This window comes from Parambassis ranga, chromosome 1 (genome assembly GCF_900634625.1).
Source record: "Parambassis ranga chromosome 1, fParRan2.1, whole genome shotgun sequence".
Taxonomy (NCBI): Eukaryota; Metazoa; Chordata; class Actinopteri; family Ambassidae; genus Parambassis; species Parambassis ranga.
The window spans coordinates 9,040,938-9,065,130 of record NC_041022.1 but is presented as its reverse complement, the minus strand read 5'-3'; the positions used below and the strand labels follow the sequence as shown (position 1 = coordinate 9,065,130).

The window sequence follows — 24,193 nt, the reverse complement described above, 5'->3', positions numbered from 1 at the left end:
AAACCAGTGCTGCAAGAGCCAAAACAAACCAGGGACTTCTGTAGAAAGTCAAACCTCGGTTAAACTAATGACCTTAACACTTTTCTTTGGAGCTGGAGGAACAAATTAAAGATAAAAGAGTTGTTTAGTCGAATGTTTTGACTCCCTACTGGTCAGAATGCACATACCTTAGCTTTAAATCAACAAGAAATAACCTTTATTTAACCAGGAGAGATAACAAATAAACATTTGTTAACATTTAAAAACACAGTGACACAGCTGACCTTTTATTTAATATGACTTTATTGAAAATGGGCATTCATAGCTAAAATACTGCCTCTTGGTTTACAAACAGTGGAAATATAGAGTAATACATCTTACGTATATGAAAGAATATGTGTCAGTCAAGCTGCCTTATAAGAAATGAATATTTCACATTGTCTTGGGGTCCAAAGTAACACACACTTTAATTTTTTTTCTTAACGAACACGTTAAGTATACTTGAACCTGAATGTGTTTTTGGTCTAAATAATACACACAAACACCTTTATTTAAAAATGTATTTGTACAATGATAAAGATACAAGCTGTCTGACACAGTTTACGGAGTGAATAGCAGTTTTGTAATGAGCAAGATGAAACATTTATCTTTGCATATCTGTCTGTTTGGAACATGTCCGCAATGTGTTTATACAGATTAGTACAATTTTATAAGATTAATGGCCTATTACATTAATGGGGAATGGATTACACCTACAGGGTTATTACACCATTAGCTGCAAACTGATAAGATTATCACCACTAAACCAGTCAGTCAGTAAGTAGACCTTAAAAAAACCAAAACAAAACAAAACAAAACAAAAAGCGGCAAAACAATGACCGCAACCACCTCGACTTCCATAACAAAATTAGGATAAGGAGGAATAAATGCCTAATTTTGTGGCATGGCAGTGGTTGAGTCAATTTGAAAAGAATGCCTGTGGGGCTGCTGGGAGTGTCCAGATTAAAAACACATGCTGCTCGCTCAGATATTTGTTCTGTTGTGGCTCTGTTGACACATCATACATCAACATTAGTAAAACTATATATATATATAAAAAAAGTCATCAAAAGTGTTCACAGGGGATTAATGTGGCAGATTTTATTAATGGCGACAAGTTGATAAGGAAACAAATCAGATCATCAGTGTTTACCCACAATGTTAAAAAAAGACTATTTTATTGCATTGGAGGAGGAATGTCTTGCATACTGTGTATAAAATCTTAAAAAAAACAAACAAAAAAACAATTGAACATATGAGGAATATTGCATTAATCCTTTAAACTACAATTCTATACTGCTTCTATGGAACAACCTTCCTTCAGTAGCTGCTGCCTACATTGCATTTAGTAAGATTATAATATAAAAATAAAACAATTACATTTTAATTAGACACATTTGCTAATAAAGTGGCTCAAATATTAAAAAAAGGGATTTCTATCTGCCACCATGAACATTCCCTTTATGACATTTACCATTCAGCTATTTGTGACATCTTTTGTTAGCTTTTCAGTCCTAACAAGGACAGGTGTTGGTTTGGAAATACTGCAGTTAAATTCACTCAGTGAGTCTGATCAAATGAATAACGGACTGTCACTTGTTAATGTTTGCTGAAGTAGCATCTTTCTGCGTTTACCAATATGTTCAATTATTAAAAACGTTGCATTGATGAGTGGATGATTGGTGATTGTTCAGTGCAGCATGGTCTTAAAGGGACAATTCACCCAAGAACCAAATCTGCAGCCTGCGCTGTTGTTTATCTGCCTATATTTTTTGGTGTGAGTAGCAGAGTTTTGGAAATACTGATCATGGAGTTTTCAGCCTTTGCTCCAATATAATACAACTAAGTGACCTAAAAATACCACCATAACATCTCAAAGTCAATGTGTAGGGACTATTTTCTACCAGCTCACACCCAGAGGAGGCAGAAACCTGCAAAGCTCTGCACCTCACCCAGAAACATAGTGACAGACGTCACTGCAGGCCTCAAGAAAAATATGAATATCTCTTTAACATCTGCAATAACATGTAGTAAGCAGTAAAACATACTGTAATAGCATTTTATTCAAAGTATAGAGCTTAAAACATCTTAAATCTTGCATAAAATAAACAGTTAAATAATGGCTCTGACCTTTTATATTGAATATATAGCACCATAACATCAGTGCTGGCATTTTGTGAGAGCTGTTTCTATGTTTTGCAGCGAGCTCAAAGACAGTGCCAGTAGAATAATCCGCCCTGTTTATTCAATGCCTGTGGAACGATCATGCCCAATGAAAATAATGCGTGTTATTCACTGTAGAATGAACACAAAGTATGAGCTGTGGTATGGACATGATTTGAATCCATTTCTTCTCAGTTTACTAAACCATATTCAACATATCATATCATAATTGGTCCCAACTGCATTTCCTGTGTAGTTTGTATGTAAAGTGAATTCGACCTGACATGATGGTGGCATCACTCTCAAAGCCTTGCATGAGAGAGAAAGCTAAAATAGTTCCTTTATAGTTGCATGAAACCAGACAATACTATAAACAGGCACACAATCAGAATTAGCTCATCTACACAGCATTCATACACACACACACACAGAGTCTCTCTCTCTCTCTCTCACTCTCATGTCAATCACTCGGCACACATATCTGACATCATCATTCAGAGGTGTAATTGCACTTGGTGCTAACGTAGACTGTTGGAGGTGACTGCTTGGATGTTCAGTGGAGCTACGGAGGTGGTGAAGTTGGCGGCGCTGAAGATGGCACAGTTTGGTAGTGAAGTGCTGGTTCTGCAAGCGGTCCAGACAGGTGGACTAGAAACATACAGTGTGTTTGCATACATCCATAGCAGTGACAGGGAGGTATAGAGGTTTGACCTGGGAAAGACAGGCTCGATGGTGTCTAGATGTTCTTGTTATTGCGTCTCCTAGACTTCTTCACCCTGCAGAGAAAGATTCAGACGGTGAGTGTTGGTGAGACATAGAAAGTTACTACTCCTGTATTTGTTTAGTTTTTAATTCTAGATGAATTCATAATGTGAAATATTAATGACATGGTTTCTGCACGTTTCAATACTTGCATCATTGTTGGAAACCATATTATTTAGACAGATGTTTTTAAGACTAAATACGTTGGACGTCCTACCAGAGCCCTTGATATTCTGATTCTGATTGGGTTATATCGAGAGCTCTGGTGCTACAGTAACACATAAGGCCATGTGATTGGCTGTGCCTTTCCCTGCTGTCACGTGTGTAGCTATGTTGATTGGCAGCGTCAAAACATATGCAAGACGAGTGTGAGATAGTTGTTGGAATCTCCACCAATGTCAAAAGCAAATCTACCCCCTTGCCCTAACCAAATTTTAGTACAACACAAGATGAGGTAAGGATTATACAGTTTAGTCAGTACAACCATCCAACCTCTTAATTTATAAATGTTTCTTCGGTATGACTATGTAGGGCCTTTGGGTAACCATTTCCAATTGACATATTTTATCATTATCAACACCTTAGGTGTTATGATGAACTCTTTTAAAACATGATACTGTAAGTAATGAGCGCAATTTCTGTAGCTGCTGACAAAGAGCAGCAAACGTATGACTGTCGGCCATTTCGCACACTGTGGAACACAATCAGTTCATTCATGTCTCTTTTTGAGCACCTGTAAAGTACACTAACCACGTGCCTCATGCCAGCCCTATAGGCAGTGTTGGTCACTTTTCACATTTCATGCTGCACTGTGTCCAAACTCTCATTTATCACCTTGGTGGAAAACTTGAAAAAATATGGCTACTTTTCTGCTGACACAGTGGAAATGTTTTGCCTGACAGTTACGACGTGTAACCAATACTCAACATACAGTATTCCCATACATACTGAAAATGAAGGGTCAGTGTTTAAAGTGTTTGATGGACTGTTTGCTGCAGTGCCACATGCCAGCTTCAGTGAACTATAACAGCTTCCACTTTAAGAGCATTTTTTTTTAACTCGTGCTGGTCCTTTGCTGAAATAATAAACAATGTCCTGTAAATCCTCAGAAATATCCTTCACTGTTTGTTTTCACGTTGTGCACTTCAAGTGTTTATAGTGTATTAAGATGCAGACATGCAGCCTCGGTGATAATCACCACCAGAACATGTTGGGAAAATTTTTATGAGGAGGGCACACATTTTAACTGCAATCTGAATGAATAATTCACTCTCACAATGTTGTTCCTCACCATGTCGAAAATGCTTTGAAAAATAAAAAAAAGGGGGAAAGGTCATGGTTAATAATATGAGAAAAAGTGATTTCTCAGATGTTTGAGTCATATATTTAGGGGCAAAAAGTTTTGCACTTTGTTCGTGAAACATCTGAACATTATCCTTCTTACGTTTTTAATATTGGCTGAGAGGGTAACGTATGAGACAGCAGGAAGTAGCAGACACACCAGTGGCAGATTTATCTTGTTGTTTCATGATGCTAATTATTTCACAGATAATAATTCAGTTTCTTACATCAACCATGTCAACAGTTTCAGAGAGGAATTGTCAGCAGCAGCTGAGAAATGGGCCTCCCCCCCCTCCACCTCTCTAAACTCAGCAAAGCATATTTCAGCTCTTTGTCAGTGATGCTTGTGTCATTCCAAGACGGAGAGAGTGAGGAGTTGTTTCTTACTTGTTAATGGCGTTCTTCAAGTACTGCTGCAACCACTTGGTCTCCGGATTGATGCAAACCTCCCTGTTGCTCTTCAGCTTAGCACTAGGGAAGAAAAAACAGAAAAAGTAGAATTAAACACCACGTTTTATTATTTTTTTTGTTCCTCTTTTGTATCTTAACATCCAGTGATGGTGTACAGTACACTATGCACTGCTGTGCAGTCAACCAAACTGTAACAAGACCTCTTGGTAACCTCAGCGAAATGTGACTGGCATTTTAATTAACATGGATCCTTCAAGTAGCTCGTTCAAGTTCCCTCTTTGTTCTCATGGAGCAGTGCTAAGTTGTGAACATTGTTTTTTCTTTTACTGTTTTTAAAGGTTTTTCTACAATATTATCAGATGTGGCTTCTTGAATGCCACATTATATATTTCCGTATACTACTTCTTACTTCACCAAGCAGTAAACAAGAACAACTCCTATGGAACCCTACACATTTAAACTACTGGTATGTTCTTTTAAACCTAAATACCCCATAGGTGAAAGACAAAAATATACATATATAATCCCCCAAAGTGCTATAAAACTCATAATATACTGTGTCTGCATGAGTGACTAATAATGTATACGTTGAGTTTGTTATTAAACTCAACCAGCCACCATTTTTTGTTGAGCTTGCACATTCAGCAAAGAGGCACAGTGCTAATTTGGTCGAACTGCAGCTGAGAGTTAATTCAGCAAAATGCAGTTTTTCAGCTTTCAGTCTAACCAGGTAAAAAAAAAAGTTTATTTTGAAAATCTCCCACTGAGCCTGAGGTTACGTGCTTGTCTTTGAGAATGTTTCTTCAGGTGGAAATAAAAATAGCTCAGAGCTTAAGTGGTTTTTAAAACTATATAACTCTTCATTTTTATCTTTGGTAAATAAATCATAATCATATTATTTATTTTTTTAAAAGCACACTTCAACAAAACCTTTCAGTAATCTCTAAAACCCCTGGAACGTCATACAACACATCCCAGTTAAAACCAGAGGATTAGCACTTCTGACAAGCATCACCTCTGTGTCATGAATGAAAACCACACAGGTGGTGCTTTACCTTCATTTCCCACCAGAAATAGAACACAATCCCACCACAGCACGACAGTGGTGCTGATCAGGATAATATCTGGTATAGTTTAAGGAGGCTGAACTCAGAAACACCTCAGCGAAGCTTAAAAACCTCAACACATCCTACAACACATCGAACCCAGCGGATCACCACACATAACAGTCTGTCACTGTGCGGCCGGCGCTGAAATATCACAGCTCTCTGTTTCCACTCAGGGACAGCTGTTCACTTCACAGATCTGTGTGTCACTGCTGCATGTACTAACTGTCTTCATACATAAACTTTGGATCTGAGAGTGTGTTTTGTTCAATCAGAGAACCTTTATTTAAAGCTCATGAAGGAATCATTTCTGTAGCTGCACTCACTGGGTCTTTGTGAGGTCCGGCCTGTTGATGGAGATCTGAGCAAGATATTTAAAGAGAGGATATTCACTCTTGTTGGACCCAATGGAGCAAACAGGAGGGCAGGCTGTGGGGTCTTGCACCCCCTTCCAAAACATGTGGATATCACACCTCTGTGGCAAAAGGTTGTGTATAAGAGTTAACAGCTCAGAGGTGCAGTGCCTCACTGCTGCCCTCTCTACTCCCTCCAGCTCTCCGTCACACGACTCTGTAAATTAAACACATTCCTCTGACCTCTCTGCTGCTTTCTGATTCAATTTGTGCCCCCCCCCCCCCCCCAAATTCCCTGGCTACCTCTTTAATATGCCCCCTCCTCTTTTCTTCACCCCATTTAGATGCACACACATGAGCAAATGGCCCCTGAACTTAAAAGAGCAGTTCCTGGAGCATCAGTCTAAGCATCGGTTCCCAAATCCCTCAAACTAACATGCGAGACAGGAGGCCAAACAGCTCAGTAACTGGATCCGTGTTTACTTTTCCCTCTGGGATGTCCCCCCGTTTTCACCTCCTTTATTTTACTTTATTTTATTGGAGGTTGCCAGCTCATCTGCTTGGAAGCTCTCTGCTATTTTGATGTGTCTCCCTTCATCCTGTTGTTTATCTGTCTGCTTGTCTGGATGACCAGCTGAGAGCCTAAACCCTAATTGACTTGGCTGGAATTTAAGGGTCGAGGTTCCACAAGCAGCAGGTAGTAATTACTTCACAGCAAGTTAATACCAACAGCATGCTGGGATGCAGGGGGGATAGGAGAGTGGGAGGATGTGGGATGAGGGGGCACGGTGGGACGCGAGGAAAGAGGGTGTAGTGTTACTGGCCTTCTTTCATCTGCCTCAATAGAGATAGCGGAGCAGGCTGAATGACTTCTTGACTCCTCTGGCAGTTTTCTGGAGGGAGGTTAGAGAGAGTCTGTAGCCCGGCCAGAGTGCTGTGTGTCCTCTCTGACCTTTTGCCATTCGGTCACCCCATTCTTACACTCAGTCATCCCCCCCTCCCACCTCTTTTTTAGGCAGAAGCCCCCGCTGCCTTTTCGTCTTTTGGCTGTGAGGCTTCTGCCATCCAGTTTTCTATAGGCAACAAATGAATGAGGCGTCTTAGTTAATGTGTTCCAGACCCGTGACATTACACTCAATGTTGCTGGGCAGTTTCGGGTGGGAAATTAAAAAAAAAAAGGGACACACAGGAGGTCAGCAGAAACACAAAGGTAATCACTTTGACCCTTAATTATTACTTCCTTTGCACAACATAAATGGCCCCCTCGAGCTCAGGCTGTTAGCGCTTTCCTCTGGATTGTGTTGTTTTAAACTCAGCCCTCTCATTCAGGAAAGAATAGAAGGATATTAACACCATAACTCACACATCAGCGATGTATGTGATTTATTCTACTTGATTGCTTTATTTCCAATAAGAACAAAAGGCTAAACAGGATGAAATCAACTACAGGACTCACTTCAAGATAATCTGCTTGATCTAAACAAAAGAATGATGTGAAAACATACACAAAAATAGGCCACATCACATCATTTTGTTAACTAGATAATTTCAGTAGTAGCTCCATAAAAGTTCCAAATGACACACACACATCATCATCACACTCATTGGCTGCAGATTAAGGATTTTCAGCACCAAAACGGCTTCAGCTTTTCTTTGTATGTTACGTAAGGCAACACATCCAATACAATCAGGTCAGCTCTTTATTAAAATGTTCAGTGCCACTGAGCTGGAATTACTGTCAGAATGGTCACTTTACGTTAGTGCAGCTGGTGATAAAGAGATAAAAGCACTACAGCTGATTTGAACACTACACTGTGCAGCCTGCTGAGCTGGAGCATCAAATGAATGCTGACAAGCACCAGGCTCGAATTATACTGTCCGCCAGCATATATATATATATTATATATATATATAGAAAGGATAAAAAGTCACAAGTGGCCATCTTCTTGTACATCTAAAAAAATATGCCAAAGAAGCCTATTTTAGTTGGAGAAATCCTCCGACATCTAAAAGAATCAAGGTAAACAAGCCACATGAGTGACAGAACCGTTTAAACAATCACCAGATAATTACAGCAGGAAACACTTTTTCTTCAGGCTGTAATTTTAGACTCATTTACTTACATGACTTGGAAGGGGCAGTTGGGCGTGTGGAGAAACTTGAGCTCTTTGATGGAGCGCTGAGGAACAGTGTTGAGAGTGGCACGACACCAGCACCGCTCAACCAGACTGATGGGCTTGGCTGCAAATACATAGGGGAAAAAAAAAATAAATCTGCATTAGGTGAAGACTACACTGTGAAAAATAAGCTAATACTCTTTGCTCTGTTACAGAAATATGTAATGATGCAGAAATCACTGTTTCAGATAACTATGTTATTTACTAAGTTTACCAGCTGCTTAGTAAAGTAAGGTAGGATAACACAGAGCAGTGTCACAGGATCATTTTTGGTTCAAAAGGTTTAAATATCTACATCACATTAAATTAAAATCCTAATTCTAACACAGTAGCGTGTAATTCAATTGCAGTGAGATTAAATGCATTGTTCCCCTCAGTGCACAAAGTAAAAGCATGTTTAATCTACTGTAACAAATCTTTACAAAGTATGGGAATGCATGAGTTTACCTGTGATTTCCCCAAACAACATGTTCATTAAAAAGAGATTAGTTTTTTCTCACTACTTTTCTCGCTCTCTCTCTCAAACACACACACACACACACAGGCAGAATTTTAGCTTTTCACTCCTGAATCATTCAGCTCAGCCACTCTAAAAGGAGAAGGGTCCTCAACATTCAATTTCCAATATTCGCCTCTTTTATGAAAAAGCACTCTGCAGCTCAGACGCCATCAACGGCCTCTGTGGAGATCACCTCGAGTACATTCTTAAAATGATTACAAATCACCCCGCTGCCTCTATGGAGGCTCGTGGGGGCCCCCCCCCGAGAAGCTCGAACTAATAACACAAAAACCTTTTCCTCAATGAAATACATCATGATGGCTGTAAAAACATCAATGAACAGAGGAAAATACCCTGCAATAAAACTTGAGAAGACTTGAATCATTAAATTGCGGCTAAAGTGTTAAAAGAAATTGTACAATATCTAATAATCTCCTCAAATAAACATCCTAATCAAGTGCATCATCGAGTGTAACTAACAGACCTTTGTCCTGGGATTCCACATATTCTTAATGATATGCATGTTTATAAAGAAACACCAAGTACCCTGCCACAAATGGCTAAATCCTCAGTAATATCAGCCTAATGATTCACACACAGTCAGGTTCTTTTCTCATGCAAACTAAGGGATCATTATGCAGCGTGCAGCACCGGGGCCAGGGGCGAGCAGCCACTGCTACATATCACCACCGCATTGTTTATCCCTAATTAGAAACTAATTATAAGAAAGCAAACAGAAAGACAAATACACACATTTCAACCCCGCTCTTTAATATGCAATCGGGGCTCTCACTGGGGCCGAAACAACAAGCTTAGCATAAGGCAGGCCGGGCGACTTGACACCCCATCGTGTGCCCCCCTACCATGGTTAACATGTGGGAGATTAATGTGGGGTCAAACCCTCCTCTGATAGTGTCTATAAAAAACATTATAATCTGGAACATCTGAATTTTATGTTAGTTTGTTCTCTTGTGTTCTTAGTCAATCTTGATAATCTACAAAATCTCATAAATCCAAATTGTCAAAAATTGTCCAACATACAAAGAGCAAAACCAGTGAATGCTCAGCTCTTCTTCAGAAAAAGCTAGAGAAAATAATAATGAAGCAAAATAAAAAAAAAGATGAAAGATTCATTTTGGAATAAAAGTCTGCTTTTTAAAAGCTAGTTTTAAATTTTTAAAAGAAAATCTGAATAAGGGAAAATTGCTGGAAATATGCAAAAAAGGATTTGGCAACTGGAACAGATGAAACTCATCATTCATAAAATCCTTAAAACGTAGGTGAATAAAACCTGACAATAATTTTGTAACAAGCTGGAAAATTAAGCTTGAATAAGAGACTAAAACATCCTTCATATATGATTTAGCTGCTTTTCTATGTAGACTAAAACAAGAAACATGCATGGCTGTCTACAGGACTGAAATCCAAACAGAAACTCCAGAATCCAGACCATCAAATCATCTAGCGTGCTGAAGTTTCTCCAGTCAAAACCATCAAAACAGATAAACTCTGTGGGTCATGCCCCGTCCCTCTCCCTTGGACTCACCGATGGAGGTCGGTACATGTGTGGCCACAGCCAGCAGAGCCATCAGGGCCAGCAGTTTGACATCCATGGTGGTGGTGGAGGTGGTGGTGGTGGTGGTGCTAACAGGCTGCAGGAGGGCTGCTCTCTTTCTCTGTTACAATCCAGGGCACGTCTGTGGCTGCCAGCTCCGCTCTGCACTGTGTTAAGTCTTCAGATGTGGGGGAGAGAGAGAGAGAGAGCAGTGAGAGGGAGTTCCACTTTCTCAGGAGGGAGGGGGAGTCCCAGCATGAGAGGAGGTGAGAGGAGGAGGGTGGAGGCAGCGGCGAGTCAGTCGGGACTTCCTTGATTGTAAATGTGCTGGCTGGGAGTCAAGAAAGAGAAAGTTTAAGGGAAGTTTGTCCTCACTTTTCACTGCTTTACTCATTTTCCAGTGTCTTCTCTCATACTCCCAGTCTGTGTGTAATGTTTCTTTATTGTTGGACTTTTCTTTCCATCTCTTCTATTTTTTAGTGCACCACACACAGAGTACAGTACAGAGCAGTTTCCACCAGGTCCCAGCAGACAGTCACAGCCTATTGTCAGGCTCAGAGCTCCCTGCTGTTGGACTAATATTGTTGTATATTTCAGCCGTGTTATTGTTTGCTGGGACACAGGCTGCTCCCTCTTCTCTCTCACTCTCTCTCCACTTTGGCCATGTCTCTCTCACTCTCTCTCTTTCTCATTTTTTCCACTTGTTGCCGCCTCATCATCTGGCTCAGCTTCCTCCTGTCGGCTTCATGTCTCTATTGGACTCTAGAAGGGCTTCAATTGTCTGCTCTGTGATGAAACATTAAAGGACTGTTTAGACCAATGTGCAGTGAAATGGATAGGAGAAAAGAACAGCTCTGATAGATTGTGTTTTGTGTTTAGACTTTTCTCTAGTGGGCAAAGATTAAAACAACACTGAGGTTAGCAAATACAAACTAAGCTGATTAATGTAATGTGGATGCTCTCATATGTCCAGCTCACGGTGATGTCCAAGAGTACTTGGGGGAGTGGTGAAACATCTAAAATCCAGTCCAGTTGCCTCTTGCACATTGATTAACATAACATTAAAGAATTGTGTTTTCATCAGAAAACATAATCTTTTTGTGTTTTTTTACAATAAAGACAAAGGTTGATGATCCACTGATGCTTGAACATGTTCTTCCCTGAATACGTAAAGGAGAAAAGCTTTAATGAACTCCAAAAGAGAAACTGATATTCCGACTATCAAGTTCTGCCTTCCTTCAAAATAAAAGCCTTCACCACAAAAGATGAATTTAAACTCAGTAACATAATTATTTTTCAAAATTAACGCCTTCTGTATATGAATTTTTAACCCTGTCAGTTTCAACTCTTACGTTAGTAATCATTGCTATATGGAAGCTAGTGGGTGTTATTTTCTGTAGGTTTTTCTTCCACCTGCGGATCACCCTTTCAGTCAGAGCTGGCGACGATAAGTACCCATCAGATCTGCAGTATGTGTGTGTGAATGCTGACTGTACCATTTTCTAATTCAAACAAAAGCCAGATGTTGGTGAAATTCTTGTTTTGCTTTTTGACATTGTTTTGTCCTAGAAGACAGAGGAGAATTTTTTAAAAATAGATGTTTCTGAGCTTGAATATATCACTTTGTTTAGCAGTGATGGAAAAGATCATCAAGAGGCAGATGTTAGCGCTCACATGTTTCTGAAGCACATTAGTTTCACTAATGATCTGATGGAGAAGTTCCAGCTTGGTCTGGAAGAAATCAACCCCGATATTAACATGTAACAGGGACAATTCTCAGTCCGTGCGTACATGTCTGTACGTGTGTGTGTGTCCGCTGACATGCGTGCAATTATGCATGTTTTTCTCTGTCCCTCTGTTCTGCTGCATTGAATCCAGCAGCTGGTAAACTGAAACTGCAGCCTTCATGCCAAAACTTGACACCTCCTCTGTGCAAGGAGCTGGAGGTGATTCGCCCCCCTCTCCCCCACCCGCCACCATCACCAGTAATAAAACCATACACAATGCCAAAGACCGCCTATCAGTTCATACACTGGACTCCCTCCCCTGCAGTTTATAGGCTCAGACCACTGCGACGTGCTGAGAGAGCGCTCGCAGGTCCGAGGCCTGCTGTAAGCTGTAAACCTGAGAGGGTGTTTACTGTGAGCCGGAGAGACGTCTAAAATAAGAGCCATTAACACAGGGGAGATGAAACTAAGCTGTGAGACAAACATTTTAATTACCTCAAAACATTTCTATTGAAAGTTCAAAGTTCAGTCTTCAATTTAAAATAATCAAAAAACAACTATATTTGATGGAATATGCTGCACTGATCACATAAATTATAGAAAATGAATTTTCTGATTCACTTATGGTGATTTAAACTGTGCTGTCCCTAAATAAAGGAGCAGCACTATCTACAGCACTATCAGCGGTAATGCTTTTTTAATTATAATTCACCTCCACTAGGTTCAGATGCTTCAGAGATTCATTTTCTAAAATAAGGGCATCTTCCTTATTTTACAGTTAACAACATTAAAACAATGATTTATAGATAAACATGAGTGAGTGATCATTCAATGATCAAGTGGTGGCGTAAGCAAGTACTTTCACATACACATAGCAAAAAATAAATACAATATATATATAAATAAACAACAGAGCTAAACATTTTTAGATGAAAACATTAAAATGCCAACCTTGACACAATGTGTTAAAAAAAATTGCACAAAAAATGTACCAATGTAACCACTTTAAACTATAGATGAGTTTTTCACACCCTGTTCCAGTTAAATTCCGTTGTCGATGTAGGGCTCTATAGTCCAATTTGACTAAACACAATCAATCACAGTAAAACTCAACCTTGTGCGGCGCTCTTTCAACGTGCTTTTTTGTTTGCTTTTTCATCAACTTTCCAGATGGAACAGCTCTGTTCAGCTGTGTTTAGTGGTGTGAAATAAGTCTGTTTCATACAAACACTAATGTTTACAAGTCGGCTCAGATAAACCCACAAACTACCCAAAACCGTGTCAGTCCTCTCATCACAGGCCGAGTGGCAAAAACAAATGTCACAAGTGTTTTAGCCACTCGAGCGCTAACACGCCACAGGAGCTCTGCTGTTGCTGGCCTGGGAATGTGCTCGCACGTTTACCTGCTGGCCTGTGGGACAACACTGTCACTTGTATCACACGTGGGGTCAGAGGTCAGTGTTTCATGTCTCCGTATAGAGTTACAGGAGCTGCCAGGTCTTTGTTCTGGACCAGCCCTGATAGACGAGCCCGCGAAAACAAATGGCTGCCATGATGAGGGATATGATGGAGAGCAGATGAGTGTTTGGTGATGGTCTGCATCAGGTCCACACATGCCACATGTGCGCCACCATCCTATTTAAATTAAGTCATTGCCCAAATGAAGGTTATTGGGTGTAATAAAGTTTTTCTTTTTGACTGTAAATGTGATTATTTCTTGTAAAACACAACCTGGATCACAACAGGATGTGAGGATGTGGTTATTGAGGAACTAATGAGGTTTTTAGTGAGGGTAGAAAAAATGTTTCTTGCTGCTTTCCTGCCTCGTGTTGTGGTGGATTTTCACAATAAAAAAACCTTCGAAGGAAGTCAAACGAAAAGGATCATTTTATTTTTTTAAAAATGTATTTATATGGCAATTTGTTCATCATCTTTCATCAGCAGGTATGTCCTCGCACTTAAAACAAACCCACACAAACACATTATTAATGTCTTTCATGCCCTTCCATGTAAAACTGAAGCCAAATAAACAGAGTCTAATCTTTGCAGTGATCTCCCATGCGACAGCAGAGCTCCACTTTTCCTGCTGGGTCTATGTGAGGAGATTGCTTTGTGGTTTTGGAGTTTATTGTGTTTGTCCAGCAGTTTGAGTCTGGTGCTGAGTTTTATTTTATGGTGGCAGAGGCAGATGAAAGGTTTCCCTCCACTGGGCTTAGATAAACAGTAGTTCGCCATCACAGCCGGGGCCGTATATTGAGAGGCTCGAAATGTGCCGTGTAAACACCCGTTAATCAGTATATAGAGGAACTCTCAAGAGCATCAACTATAACATCAGCAGGATCAAGAGGGAAAGTGTTGAGTTAAAACTATGTTAGCCTACAGCATATAAAAGATTTACACTGTAACAAGACTGGATGGGATTTGCAGTTCTCCTTGAGAGAGAGAGAGAGAGAGTGTGTGTTTGTCTAAGATGTGCGTGTGTGTGGGGGGGGGGGGGGTTATAGAAGGGGGATGGGTGCGTGATGTTTTTGGGGGGTCTATGTTATCAGTTAGCACGTTTTTTTCCCTGAGCCTCAACAGCTGGCTTCTCAGGGGGAACACACACACACACACACCCACCCCTTGTCTGATGATTGATTATGCAAGATGAGGTTTCCATTAATCAGTAATGAATCAAATATTCTCTCCAGTGGTTGTAATAATCATCTATTTAATTATTAATGGATCAGTGAACAACAATGTGTACACACACACACGCACACACATACAACTCAGCCAGGGTATTTGGATGAAAGACAAATAAAACCAATGAACAAACATCAAATTTGATTAACAGTGCACATATTACTTGTGTGTTGTTGGCAACTCTAGATGCCTCCAGTTTATCAGTCGAACAGGGAGTGTCATGTATTTTCAAGAGTAAAGATTACCTCTGAAACTGCTAAAACATCTGTCAAATGCATTTAAGTAGGAATGCCAAAGCAACATCAGAAGCAGCTATCATTGAAACAAGCGCAAATCACCGCAAACAGCAGCAGCAGCAGTCTAGACAAGAAGAAACAATGATTAAAAAGCTAAACAAAGCATGGCGAAGGCTCCATGTTTAATCCACCTCTTGACCATTTTAATCCTTCGTTTTCCTTTCACGTGTACAGCACATACAGTCAGAAAGCTACGGATGCCTGCAGAGAGCGATGATAAAGGCATTTCCATCTGAATGAGAGTCTCCTTTTTTAGGTAGAGACGCTCTGAATGCGTTTGAAGTCTTCAGCTCTCCTTGGCTGTCATTTATGGGAGAATGGCCTCTCAATGACTAATCCAGTTTACTTTGTGGACGTCTGTGGAGGAGAGAATCTGGCATGACACCAAATGCCATTCAATAGATGCTTTCCTAAACAAAGGCAAAAAAAAAAATGGCTGCCCCTCTTCTGCCCTCCTCCGCCTTCTCCGTCCTCGTTTCCTGCTTGACAAGCACATTGAATCTGTCTCGTCTTTCATATATTTGTCAAGAGCATGGTTTGTATGTGACCCCGTTGCCATGGTTTCAACTCCTGTATTGAGCAGGACATGTGTTTACTGTATATATTATGGGATGCTGAGAAAAGAGAGGGCGGACTGGAGTGCTTGTGCCCTTGTGGTGCCACATTCAAGTGTGTGAGGCTGTGTGTTTTTTTAATGCTTGGCATTGAAATGCAGCGAGCAGGAGGCCTTATAAAGGGATGGTCATTGCAGCTCAAACTCTAATTGGATGGGATGTACCGTGAATGCTCAGTGACCACAAGCGTAGAGTCAATCCATAAGGGTACATATATAAATGTGTACGTAAAGGCTGAGAACAACAACAAATACCAGTAAAAAATATGCTTTTGGTGATTTTGGAATTCATCCTATTCATATTTTTCTCATCATATTTATCGTGTCGGATAATTATGTTGTCATTTATGGGATCCAGTGATGAGTGATGGAGTTTATGCTCAGCAAACAGCATGACATTTTGGCTAGCAGCATGAGAAAATATTGACCTCACACAAATGATTGCATCAACAATAAAATAACATACAAGAAAAGTGCAGGAATAGGAGGATTGTGTGTGGATAGTGAATCAAAAATTGGAGCACTGTCAGACAAAATGGACATCTGTCTCCATGCAGTCATCAAGGAATGCGGATATAAATGATCCGACTGATCATACTCCTAACTTTACAGTATGACACCATAAACACTGTGAATTAACTTCCTGGAGGTCCAAAATTTAGACTTCTGTAAAGAAGAGAGATTAAGTGTGGAAATATATAAACAGCATTATCTGGAGAAATAGGGTTTCTGTAATTGGTTCTTACCTCAAGGCCACAAACTTATCAATCAGTGCTGCTCTGGTGCAGCATTACAACAGAAAAAAGTCTTTTAAAAGTAACGTTGAGGTGCAATATATGTTTATTGTTTACCCCTTAAACCCCACAGCCACCTTTTTTGGGGGCTTTTCCATGCACCCAACAATAAAAAGCCATAAAACACTGTACTAACCATGTAAAAAATAATCAAATTGCATATCAAATTAAACAGGAGAAACTCTACTACAAGCCTACACACATCAAACATAACTCCAACACCATGCAAATCAATTATCAATCATCAAAATAAAATTCTCGTATGAAAGTCGACCCACTTGCCGCATGGTTATTGCTAGCTCTCTGATACTTCAAGTCAAACATTATAAACAAGGTGTCATATGAAAGCTGAGACTTTCCCAACTGACACTGTTACATTTGTTTTGCTATATTATCAATATTTGGTAAATTAGAATATAAAAAGTGCTTGGGGTGAAAAGGGTTAACAGTTGTCTACAGTTGTGTCCAGATTCATAAGTATAATCCCAGTTTTGGATGTTGGTGTGCCACTGACAGCCTGTTCAGTCTTCACCATTTACATGACAGTTTTCATCACGTCACCTCTAAGACTCTTTTTAAATCAGACACAGTAATAGCAGTAATAATAGTGGCAGCTGTTTGCCCCTCCTCTTGCTGCAGTCCCATGATGATGCGTGATTGAAGGGGCCGTTTCAGATTGACACGTTTAATTTCCTTCAGTTTGTCCTAAGCCAAACTTGACGGAGGCCAAAAAGGGCTGAGGGAATGAAACAAAGATAAATTGAAAACACCAGGTTACATGGCAGAGACTTAAAGAACATATTCCTCTGCTGAGCTTTTCAGCTTTGGCAAATTAGATCCGAACTGGCTCGCACACATCCTCCAACATGAGGTCTGATGCAGCGATTCTGCAAACAGCAGCATTTTGTTGAGGTTCTTCGCTCGTTCTGCAGTTTGTTCTGTTCTCGACACATTTCAGTGTAAAACCTGTGCAGTCAAATGGGTGCCGTCTTTGTGATGTAAATTACTTACGGGCCCTGAAGGCTAGGATGTATGCCTGGCACATTAGGAACAAATGTGTTGGCTTTGGCACACACACACACAACTTAACTTAAATTTAGACACCACACACATCCACACATTCTCCAGAGCTGCCTTTTCTTGATCAACATTCAAACAACCAGTGCGGTGCTGTGGAACGAGGCCAGAGCTGAGGCCAGGCGGGGATGAAATCTATGGTGTGCTGAGGTTGTGACCTTGGCAGATTGGGCGGCCAGTATCAATGTGTTTTCTCCCCGCTGCTCCCAGTCTGGCCAGACCTCACACTCTGGCAGGTGGGAGACAAATTTTCTCTTAAACTGTTTAAGCCACAATAGCTGACAAAGTGTTTGTGCTTCTTCTGCCAAGCTACTCCTGTGTTGTTTTTGGAAAGGTGTTTTAATCCAGACAAGCAGTTGATATGGTTACGTTGCTATGGTAGTAAGTTGACTGGTCCACATGCCGAATTTCACTGTTCTTTATGAATGTCACAGTGCTTCTTGCTTTGGCACTGATAGTACTGACTCTAGAAATAGACCTATTCATTTATCACATAATGGTCACTATGCAGCTCTTTCAACTCATGCAGAAAACACCAACAAGTCCTGACCAGTCCCTCACAAACATCTCTAGGCACTACTAAAACCTTCAGTTTTCATTGAAAGCTGATTAAGAGAACACATTTAAAGTTTGTCAGTTTACAGTTGATTTGCTGAGGTTGAAGAGATAGTGGTTGATTGACACATTTAGTTTCTAGGAAAAGGAGTATTGATTTGTGAAAAGTCTACATTTGTGTCAAACATCTCACTCAGAAAGCAGACTTTCAGATGAGACATGAAACATTCTGGATGATTTCTTCTTGCACAGTATTGCCCCTTTAATGCAGGTCTGCCTCTCAGTTTTCCCTGTTGCCCTCTTTTTTGGGTAATTTTCCTCTTACCCTTCCATCTTTCTGAATGCTGTTTTGTCACCTTCTTAGCTGCTTCTAATGTTACCAGCCATTTATTCTATCTGTCTTCAGACCGCACCAGGCTTGTTTTCAGCCCATTAGAGCCTGTTCTCTCTGTCATCAGAGAAAACCCAGCGGTTAAAAAGGACTGAGAAGAACTCAGCAGCTGAACCATCATCTATTGAAGTGTACATACAGAAGCAACAATCCACATGCAGGCAAATGCACAAAAACAATACACAAAGGGTGTATATGTTAAAGTAGCACGTCATCTGTCTAGCTGCTCTGTGCTGGATAAAAACAGGCAGATTATTGTATTACATCAGATGTCTTTTTTGGCAACACATTGTGGACAAAGCACAATATCAATACTAAAACCTGCACATAAACCACCATGACTGAGTTCAAATGCTGTTTCAGATGCAAGCTGTATATCTTTCACCGTGGCTATAAGAAAATGCCCTGACAGCGATGAAGCACAGTGGAGACTGAGCACTGAAGTTCTGCTCTTGGCACTGGCTTCATGCCTCACAATCATTCTCAGCTGTGTGGTTAGTGTCGTCCAGTCACAGATGATTGGATGTCAGCTGTTGGAAAGGGAGAGGAAGAGGGAGCACATGGGCCAGATTTTCAAGTTGATTTACTGTAACATCAAGGTGAAACAGATCAGCTGACCCCGCCATGTTGACCAGGTTTCTGAGGGCAGGTTTCAAGATAGTGGTAGGAAAATCACATAGTGCTTCTCTGTCATTAAATTGTATGGGGCATGGACACAGCAAAGTCCAGGCCTGCAGCTATGTGTGTGGTCTTGTGACAAAGTAACGTGCGATGAAGCCGAAGGCAGAAGTTTTACACTATGCTACTACTAAAGCTGGCCTGAAGAATAATAGAATAGAAAACAAACATAGCTTTCTTTGCAAGGTTACTTCTCCTGCTGATGTCAGACTGAGGGCAGACAAGACACTGCATTGACTCACCAGCTCATCTTGTGGTGCAAAGAGGTATTGCATGATCAGCAGTGACCCTTTTGATTAGCTTTGAGGGCACAATGAACCCTGTTCTGTTCACTGACCTAGTGGCACAGCTGTAGCCTGGTTTCACTCTATTTGTGAAGCAAAGTTGAAAGTTTGGAAAAAGAATGAAAGAAATGCAAATGATGTGTGATTCCATCAAGTGGTTGGAATTAATAACCTAGGCTTATGCAACTTTCCACAACATGGCTGTAATAAAAAGTGAAAGTACAGGTTACAGTTGTCTCCTTTTTCTACTTGTAAAATGTGAATTTAATGATAATAATAATAATAATAATAATTTCATGATTTCAGTCACTTCAAACTCTGAATGGCGCCAGCTAGCATGGCGACACATCCTCACATCCATCTGATGTGTGACGCTTTCAGACCCTGACCAAGTAAGAAAGAAACAATGCTCAGTTTGTTGCTCAGTTTTTTTCTATTCTAAGCAAGCTGTGATTCTCATGGGATGTTCTATCTGATGATGAGCTCTTTTATGATTAACTACAGTAAAAATACATACACATAATTGAATACATCATCAATCAGATGTTGTGAGTGGGGGGCATGTATATTTAGATTGTTGAAACAAGGAAGAATAATGTGACAAATCCGGTTCCATTATAGCCGAGAGGTCCTGCACTTCAAAACAAACTTTCTGTAATAAATATAAAGCATCACTGCTGTAAACATTCCCCCTTTTAACCGTGCAGCTTATCTAAATTACGTTACCCACTGCAGTAAATATCTTTTTATATTCAGCACAGAGTTGAGTTTCATAGTGAGCATGAAAACTCAGATCATTTCGTCCACTCAGCATTTTTACAGCAGACCCATTAACTGGTATTATGAGTCCCCACCTCTCAGTATTGCCAATTTATGAGCCGTCTGTGAAAACATGACAGGATTCTCCTCCTCCTCCTATTCCTTTCTGGACAAAGGGATAACAAGAGGAGAGCTGTACCCGCCTACTGAAGTCTCAGTAAGATGGTTCCCAGATGGAGAAAAAGTTATAAATCCTCACACTAAATGTGACGTGACAGATCAAAGTCCACAAGTCACCTTTCTCTCAAACAGTGGCACAGGTTGGTCATGGGGTTCCTCTTGATCCCCACGCTGAATCAAAGTAATTCTCTCATACCCCAAGGAGGTAAAATATGAGGGGTATTACAACAGTTTTTCCAGATGTGGACTGTCACAACGTAACATACATCCAAAGGGCGCTTATGTCTATATCTTTAGGACAAACTGATAGCTCTTTTAGGAACATGGATGACAGGAAACATGACAGTTCATCAAATGTGTCATTGACTCCTTTGTATTTCACAGTGAGTCAGAAAGCATCCCGTGGAGGTTGAGAATTTAATATCCATTTTTTAAGCTGACACTTGATTCCAAATTTTCCACCATAAACTATGCATAACTATGTCTGAACCATCCATGATGCATAGGTTTCTGAAGAGCCAGTCTGAGTCTGTCTGGGTGGCCATGTTGGCAGTGTATGAGTCTGCCTAAACTCCTAGTTATTCCAGAAACAGGCAATTGAGTGGAGAATAAGAGGAGAACTGTTACAGACTTTTGAATTTTGTGTTGAAAGGGATTAAAAAGTTAAATTTGAATAATTCTGCTTCTGGTTTTGTACTTTTTTTAGAACCAGAAGACTGGGTAAAATGGTAGTGTGTTATCAAGTATAAGTTTCAGCACTGATCCATGTAATACTAAAGATGAGGAATATAAGTTAAACTAAATTGTAAACATATAGAAAACAGAAATTACAATAGAATATACTTTTCATAGTATAAAGGAGAAGTTTAAATGCCAATGTTTCTGTAATGACAACAGACACAAAGCCAGTTATGGTGTATGGTGCATTTTTGGCGCGTTTGGTCTTTAAAGATTTTTCTCTGGTAATAGTTGAATCGTCCAATACTGAGCCAACAAGAAACACACACACACAACCGCACAGCCCAGCCATCCACGCTAATTTCTCCTTCAGAAATCAATGAGAAGGGAGACTAGAGTTATTCCTGGGAGACGAGCAGACGTTTACACTTCTAGTAAAGGACTGTTTATATCGATCAGATCCTCATCTGAGCTGCTTTTAAGGGCCTCATTCCCTTCTGTTTAAAAAAAATGATGGATAGACATGTTGATGTGAGTAGACAAGACCTATAAGAGGTCTTGTCTCACTTCACATACACTCAAACACACACACACACACACTTGCAAATTCTTCCCCTTCCTTCACCTCTTTATGCACCTAACACCCATCTTGAAAGATGCTGATAGTCTGGTGGAGGTGTAAGGTCTCTGAGAGCTGTGTTTGAAGTGTGTTTGGGGGGTCGTCCAGCTGGGTCATTGTATACTCACACACACAGTGACCTTCAGTGCCAGGCCCGGGGCCGAAGACCCTGCTGAATAAAAGAGCAGATGGTGCAGAGGTGGCTTCAATGGAAACTAAGAAACTCAATGTGTGTGTGTGTTTGTGTGGATTTCTTTCAAGATTTTGCTTGTGTATCTAAATCGCTCTACCCAATTAAAGTTTTGCAATGAAACATAACACCATAGTGTTTATGCAGCACACATGCATTAGCATACAGCTACAACTGTAGACCATAACATGGAACACTGAACAAATCTGTTTGTATGTGACTGAACTATCTATGTAGGACATCTGACACTATGGTGTGCAACCTCTCCATTATCTGCAATTTTTACACCACAGAAATGCATATTTGGAGTGTTTACAACCAGAGTTTGTCTATTGGTTTGTAGATTTGGCCTTTAGAAGCTTATGTATTGGTCAGATGTGGACAGAGCCACATTTTCCTCCAAGGCCTAGTTTCGCTGAAAAGGAACAACACAGAGAAAAAAAATGTTAGCAGGCCAAAGGATCGGTATTACTCACAATAATGTTTCATGTCAGTAAGGACAAACGGATCATTCCCTTGCCCCATCTTTGTTCTTGTACTCAGCAGCTTCTATAAACAGATCTCCAAACCGAGTTTCCATTAGATTTGTGACTGTTAAGCCCCAGAGTGCAGAGCTATGCCTCACTTGATAAAATGTGCCTAAAATAGGCACCGGCGCTGACCTTGTATCTGCCTATTGGTACAAAGTTTCCGTAACATTTCTGTAGCAATCATCATGGGAAATCTGGGTTCCCAGTTAATTAAGTTAAAAAACATGTCTGCTACCATGCACTTGACAGAAGTGAGATTAAAACAGTATAACCTGCATACAAATATGATTTGCATTTATCAGAGAAAAAACAGGTGTGTCTCACGTTAATATACTGCAAAGAACAGGGTTTCGTAACTTTTTAGACAAAGTGAAAAAGTAGAACCTGCAGGAGAGGAGAGGGGAAGCCTAGTTTTGACCACATCAACACTCACTGTGAGATCAACCATCTGTTGACAGCTCAGGTCACTGTAGTGGAAAGTGAGGTTACCGGGGTGAGTAAAGGAAGACTGGTGAAGGGCTCAAAGTGTGAAGACGTGTGTAGATGTGTTTAAAATGTTCTTCTTACTCATGTGATGAGTCACCATTACAGTGGGGAAAAAAAGTATTTAGTCAGCCACCAATTGTGCAAGTTCTCCCACTTAAAAAGATGAGAGAGGCCTGTAATTTTCATCATATGTATACCTGAACTATGAGAGACAAAATAAGAAAAGAAAATGTAGAAAATCACATTGTAGGATTTTTAATGAATTAATTGGTAAATTCCTCAGTAAAAGAAGTATTTGGTCACCTACAAACAAGCAAGATTTCTGGCTCTCACAGACCTGTAACTTTTTCTTTAAGAGGCTCCTCTGTCCTCCACTCGTTACCTGTATTAATGGCATCTGTTTGGAGTCGTTATCAGTATAAAAGACACCTGTCCACAACCTCAAACAGTCACACTCCAAACTCCACTATGGCCAAGACCAAAGAGCTGTCAAAGGACACCAGAAACAAAATTGTAGACCTGCACCAGGCTGGGAAGACTGAATCTGCAATAGGTAAGCAGCTTGGTGTGAAGAAATCAACTGTGGGAGCAATTATTAGAAAATGGAAGACATACAAGACCACTGATAATCTCCCTCGATCTGGGGCTCCACGCAAGATCTCACCCCGTGGGGTCAAAATGATCACCAGAACTGTGAGCAAAAATCCCAGAACCACACGGGGGGACCTAGTGAATGACCTCCGGAGAGCTGGGACCAAAGTAACAAAAGCTACCATCAGTAACACACTGCACCGCCAGGGACTCAAATCCTGCAGTGCCTGACGTGTCCCCCTGCTTAAACCAGTACATATCCAGGCCCGTTTGAAGTTTGCTAGAGAGCATTTGGATGATCCAGAAGAGGATTGGGAGAATGTCATATGGTCAGATGAAACCAAAATAGAACTTTTTGGTAAAAACTCAACTTGTCGTGTTTGGAGGAGAAAGAATGCTGAGTTGCATCCGAAGAACACCATACCTACTGTGAAGCATGGGGGTGGAAACATCATGCTTTGGGGCTGTTTTTCTGCAAAGGGACCTGGACGACTGATCCGTGTAAATGAAAGAATGAATGGGGCCATGTATCGTGAGATTTTGAGTGAAAACCTCCTTCCATCAGCAAGGGCATTGAAGATGAAACGTGGCTGGGTCTTTCAACATGACAATGATCCCAAACACACCGCCTGGGCAACAAAGGAGTGGCTTCGCAAGAAGCATTTCAAGGTCCTG

The 24,193-nt window shown here is 40.5% G+C and overlaps 1 protein-coding gene across 1 annotated transcript; it reads right to left on the bottom strand.

The window, feature by feature from the left end:
• Positions 1 to 298: 298 nt before the first annotated feature.
• cxcl12b (chemokine (C-X-C motif) ligand 12b (stromal cell-derived factor 1)) lies at positions 299 to 10,561 on the bottom strand. Its single transcript, XM_028401597.1, has 4 exons — positions 10,377 to 10,561; positions 8,278 to 8,395; positions 4,672 to 4,755; positions 299 to 2,957 (listed from the first exon to the last, which is right to left on the bottom strand). Exons 1-4 carry the CDS (start codon positions 10,441 to 10,443, stop codon positions 2,918 to 2,920), a joined length of 309 nt encoding a protein of 102 aa, XP_028257398.1. The 5' UTR covers positions 10,444 to 10,561; the 3' UTR covers positions 299 to 2,917.
• Positions 10,562 to 24,193: the final 13,632 nt, after the last annotated feature.